Here is a 5,946-nt window from a genome sequence, read left to right on the forward strand (position 1 = left end):
GTGGGAGGGAAAGAGGGAAACGATAAAGGTAAATAGTAGGAAATGGCCAGATTCTTTTTCTTTAGGAGGAAAATGAAGCTGTGGGGACGCGCCCAGCTCTCTATTAATACTGGTCTATTGGAGACCCCTCCTGACCACGCTGTCAGAGCCACTGACTCCCAAAGCCCGGGTCCCCGCTCCCCCCTGCGGCCCTGCCCCCAGCCAGGCCCCCTGTGCGGAAGCAGCAGCAGGGGGTCCTGATCCCCGGTGAGCCCCACGCAGCGCAGCCGGGAGCGCAGAGCAGAGGCTGACACTGACCGTGATGATCTCGAGCACTTCGTTCTTGCTGATGCTCCCGTTGCCGTCTACATCGTAGAGGGAGAAGGCCCACTCCAGCTTCTGGTTGGTCTTGCACACGCTGGTCATGTGCAGGGCGATGACATACTCCTTGAAGTCCAAGGTGCCATCGCTGTTGGCATCAAAGCTGCGGAACACGTGCTGGGCGTAGGCCTTGGGGTCGGCCTCAGGGAAGAACTTGGAGTAGATGGTCTGGAACTCCTGCCGGGTGATGCGGCCACTGGGGCACTCCTTCAGGAAGGACTGGTACCAGGTACTCAGCTCTTCCTCTGTGAACCTGGTGTTCAGCTGCAGCTCCTCCAGGATCTCCTTGGACAGGGCTCCGCTTTTGCTGTTCCCCATGGGTGAGCAGGTGTAGGCCCAGCCGGTCTGTCACCGCTGGGTGGGTGGGTGTGTGGGAGCAATGGGGTCTCCGGGCTGCCTGGCTGGGTGCTGCTGGAGGCGGTTGCACCCTGAGATGCTGGTGGATTAGGAGGATTTGTGGCTGGTTCACCCCAGTACTTGGAGGGAGGAGGGGCCTGGAGCTTGAGTGGGGAGACGAGCTCCCAGAAGCCCCCTGAGATTAAAATAAAGAGCTGACAGCAGGAGGTCAATCCATCTTGGCCTTCTGGGAGGACAGGACAGGTGATCAGAATCTTCAGAGCCGAAGCCTTGAGCCGAGGCCTTTCCCACTGCCCCTCATCCATGCCTGCGCCAACATACCGCGCCAACATACCCCACCAGCTCTAGCTAAGAGCAGCGATGTTCCCTGCCTGCCTTCTGCCCTAAATCTGAGGGTCTCAGCGACAGGGATGGCCCTGTAGTGCAGGGGTCAGGAGCCAGGCCCTGGAACCAACCCAGGTTCAAATCTCAGCTTTGCAATTTACTAGCTGTGTGACCCCAGGTGCGTTTCTCAACCTCTCTCTGCCTAGAATTCTCTTCTAATCTTTCGCCTCCTTCGCGGCTTTCCTTAAATGTCGCCTTCTCAGCCAGGCCTATAGTGACCATTCTGTTAACAGGAGCACCCCAACTGTCAGCGCGCCTCAGACTGTTTACCCTGCTTGATTGATCTTCCTTGGTTGCCATGTACACCTTCTGACTTACTGTTTATTTATTCTGCCTGCTGCCTGGGCTCACACCAGAATGAAAGCGCCAGGAAGGCAGGGATTCTATCTGTTTTGTTGCCCGCTGCATCTCCATCGCCCGAAGGGTATCTGGCGGGTTTGGGCCCTCAGTGACTATTCTTTGAGTGAACAGGCATAATAATAGCGTCTCTCCCACTGTTATTGTGAGGCTGAAACGAGTTAATACGTGCAGTGCATTTAGAATAGAGCCTGGCATGTAGTAAGAGCTGAACACATGTTAGTTTTTGCCATTATTCTATGGCAGGGATCAAAAACTAAACTGCCTACAGGGGCCAGCAAGTGGAGTGTGTGAGTGAAGCCGGGGGTCAGGGAGGCAATAGGCGTGGTGAGGCCCATGCCTGCATGGCAGGGGCTGCCAGTGTTTGGCTCCATTTGAATGTGGTCAGATGGGATTATGGCCTGGTGTTACTAGATTTTTTGGTAAGCCAAAAGAAATCCAGAAATCAGATTTTCAGTTGCAATTTCCAAACTTTTAAGAGTGATTTCCAAATTTTCAAAAACATAGGGTGGGATAAATATAACTTATCTGTGGCTCAGTTTCAGCTGCAGGTCATCAGTTTGCAACCAAGCCTGGTGCCAGGAGCTGGCAGACAACATGCTTGTTGAGTGAGTGACTGGACAAGTAGGGGACAGGGAGCTCCACCAGGGGAGGGTTCCACCCCTGCGGTCAGCTCAGTCACCAGAACAGGCCACAGGGAAGCGCCCTCGTGAGTAGGTTTGCACCTGAAATCTCATCACCCAAAGGAGAGGTCGGTGGTGCCCTGGCTTGGCTGAGCATAACGCCTGGAACCCCAGAATTGCCGTCTTGGATGGGAGAGATGTCTCTTCTTTGTCCAGGGGTGGTAACTATAAAGAATAAAGCCCACAGTGTCTAGGCGGGTGAGTTGGGGTTTTTATCCTATTTCGTAACAGGCTAATGGCAGGGGAAAGGAGGTCCCCGCTGCTGGGAGAAAGCCACCTGCCAGCCACCCCTGGTGTTGCTCAGAAAGGACCCGGAAGTTCAGGTACAGATGTGCTGACCTATCCCTCCTGCCTACCCCACCCACTGCGGGTCCAGAGTGTTTCTCAGGAGGCCTTAATGTTAGTGTGTGTGTGTGTGTGTGTGTGTGTGTGTGTGTGTGTGTGTGTGTGTGTGTGTGTGTGTGTGTGTCATTATTTTTTCCCATCAGTTTGTGACAGCATATTATTTCTTGAAAGGAGCCCTTTCTCTTTGTCTAGACTTTCACTATCTTGCAGCAAGCCATTTGTTCTCCAGAGCACTTGGAAACAGGTCACTGAACTCAGAAACAAACAAACAAACAAACAAAACCCAGGCCATGAAAGTGAGGCCAGAGGCCTTCACCCTGGCCTCTGAACCTGGCATGGGAGGTGATTAGAAGTGCCTCCTGGGTATCCACACCGAGTCTGCAGGTGAGGCGAGACCGATGTCACGGGAAGAAACCAAGCTCCAAAAGGATGTCACCTGGCTGTGTCACACAGTTGCCAAATGGCGAAGCCAGGAGGAAAGCCCAGGGCGGCCTCCCCACTGAGGATTCTTTTCAAGACATTACAGCCGCCTCCTTTCTCAAGGAGGCCTGAGCAGAGGGGGCAAGAAGCTGCATTTCTGAAGGTGAGGACCTGGGTTGCCATGACGACGGAAGAGGCGGGCAAGGAGGCAGGGCCCTGGCTTAACACAGAAGGCAGCCAGAGCTCCCCCAGTCCCTCTGCCCTTCCCAAGCGCAAGGAGGAAGGAGCAGGTACTGTCCACATATTCAGGCTGCTGTGCCCAGGAGGGGCCCGACCGTGGGAGGGGACCGCAGGCAGCTGTGTTGATGCTGCCGAGAGAGGGGTCACGACCTGGAGGTTTGTTTGAAAACCTGAATAAACATCTATCAGAGGGAGAGTTTATGCTCCTTAGCCAAACAAGTTGTTGGGGATGATGTATTGTGAACGGATTTGTTAAGTCTGAGCCGGGGCCATAAACTCTCCCCGAACCCCTAAGACCACTGGGGAGACGGCCTCGTGTCCGGCCAGTGACTCTGTGTCTCCCCTTCCCGGCCTGGCCTTCACTGAAAGACACAGGCTCTTCCCAGAGGCTGGCCCTGTCCCACCCCAAGCTGGGAGTCCCCCAGTCCCCAACCCGTTCCCCTCCCTTCCCCTGAGTGAGCTGAGCGGCAAGCGGACCCTGCGACCCCGGCCAGGAAGCAGAGAGGAAAGGGGGTTTGGAGACGGCGGGTGGGAGGCCGAGAATGGGAAGGAACGCCCCTCCCAAGGGCGTCCCCATCGCGGTAAACAGCGATCCATCCTTTGGGTTGCTTGGACCGACATCCTCGGCGTCACCACCAGCGCCTCTGTTTCCGTCACACCCCACTCCAATCTGGCTCGAAATCGTGCTGGCTCCACTTTCAAGGCACAGCCAGAACCTGAGCATTCTCCCCACCTCCACGTGGCCACCCCTGCAGGCACCATCCCCTCTGCCTGCGTTCCCGCTGCCCTGGTCCCCTGACCCCCTAGCGAGCCCCACAGCAAGGAAATGAGGCTGCACGCTCCCTCGGCTTGGACCACCGGACCACCCCACGCCCCCCGAGTAAAAGTCATAGGCCTTGCAAGGCCTTCCAAGCTCTGCAGAGTCTGCCCGCCCCGCCATCCAGCCACACTGGCCTCAAACAGTTAGGCGCCTCCGGCCCTTAAAGGGGCTACCTCCTCTGCCTGGAACATGCTTCCCCCAGCTACCTGCCAGGCCTCCTCCCAGGGAAGGACTTCAAAGTCCTAGATCTCCTCGACTTTGGTCAAATGTCACCTTCTCAGTGAGGCCACCTGAATCACCCTATTTCATGTTGCAACTCACCCACCCTCACCCCTGAAACTACCCATCCGCACCCCCGGCCCTTTCTCCATAACACCTAACATCGTCACACACACTGTATCATTTCATTACTCTGTCTCTTTCAGCTAGAAAATAAGTTCCATGAGGTCAGCGTTCTTGATCTGTTTTCATCACTGATGTGTTTTGTTCCCGGTACTGAGCGCAGAGTCTGACATACAGTGGTGTTCAATAATTATTGGATGGATGGATAAGAAAAGAAAGAACAGCCAGGAGCCTCTTCTGTTCACAGGGACAGAAGCCTCCAGGGGAGGGGAATGGGGCCAGGGGTGTGGGTCTGACAGCGTGATACCCATCGGGGGGTGGGGGTGGGTCAATGCCCAGGTGCCCTTTGTCCCTCTGCTAAGTCATCGGGGGTAAAATTATCACCAAGCCTGGGAGTATGGGAGGAACGCTGAGGCCATCTGTACAAAGGAGAGTGTGGCAGCCCTCCAGGAAAGAGGGTTGCCCAGTGGGACGACTCAGTGTCTCTGGACAGTTTATTTTACATGGGATGAATCTAAGCATCTCAAGTGTACACACAGAGCCGAAGAAAAAAAGAGAACATTTAACTTCCTGAAAACGCTTTATAATAATGCAGAACAATTATATATAGCAAACGCCTTCAAAATTTAAACCCTTTAAACATTTAATTTTTCAGCATTAATACACACAAAGGCTATTACGGGGCTGGGGTGGGGTGGGGACAGGGTGGGAAGGGTGGATTACAGCCTCCATAGGGATCAGAGTTTCAAGAGTGTTACTTATAAATTATAGTACATCAATTTTATTTACTGATCTAGGCAGCCAGGGGATGGAAGGATATACAATGTGGAGTAAACACATTCATTCTGGGATGAGGAATGCTGGAGGAGACACCGCTTTTTAACGTTAAAAATGTATAAAGTATTTAGCAAAAGTTACAGAAAACAGAGCAAACAAGCAAGTTTATTTGTTAGAAAATTCCACTTTCATGGGGTTTGCTGATGTGCTCATGTTTGTGGAAGGGCTGCCCACCCCCTTCACCTCCTTCCTAAGGACAGAGATGCAAATTTGGGGCCCCTGTCACCAAGGATGGCTGGTGTCCCTTTGAATGACTGTCCCTGGGTCCACATGGCTGCCTGGAGGCCACAGTCCCGAGAGCCAGTCTGCTGCCGCGTGTGGCGCCAGGTAGGGAGCAACTCCACTCGGTAACACACAGGTCCCGGGAGGGGGTGTAACTTAACTTCAGGTTATGGGACAAATGAGACAGCAGAGCAGGGCCAGTCCGGGGCTCTTGCCCTGGTACCATATGCTTTCCTTCCTCATCCCCATGTCACACTGTCCCCAGGAGAGCACGCATGTGCCTGACGCCCCGCATCCCGCTGCTGCAATCCCATTAGGAATCTCCCTCAGACACAAAGGGTCAGTTCCCCTGAACAGCGCATAGAGATCCAAGTTCATCACAACCCCTCTCCCTCAGAGGCACCTCCCAACAAAGAGACCCAACAGCCACGCCCCAGCATCTAGAGGGTTAGGGGAAATGGAACATTGGTTTTTGTCACTCGTCTTGGTCTCACCCAAACCAGGAAAGGGGAACTGGGTCCCTCACTTTCAGGAAAGGCCCGACAGAAATGACTTTCACGGTGTGAAAGTCTTTCGTGG

The 5,946-nt window shown here is 54.2% G+C and overlaps 1 protein-coding gene across 1 annotated transcript in view; it reads right to left on the bottom strand.

The window, feature by feature from the left end:
- RCVRN (recoverin) overlaps positions 1-678 on the bottom strand; it is a 6,801-nt gene extending 6,123 nt beyond the window's left edge. Inside the window, exon 1 of the mRNA XM_007457843.1 lies at positions 298-678. Coding sequence (XP_007457905.1) covers positions 298-678 — 381 coding nt within the window. The remainder of the gene's footprint in view (positions 1-297) is intronic.
- Between the last annotated feature and the right edge of the window lie 5,268 nt (positions 679-5,946).

Source organism: Lipotes vexillifer, unplaced genomic scaffold, assembly GCF_000442215.2.
Source record: "Lipotes vexillifer unplaced genomic scaffold, Lipotes_vexillifer_v1.1 scaffold611, whole genome shotgun sequence".
NCBI classification, from domain to species: domain Eukaryota; kingdom Metazoa; phylum Chordata; class Mammalia; order Artiodactyla; family Lipotidae; genus Lipotes; species Lipotes vexillifer.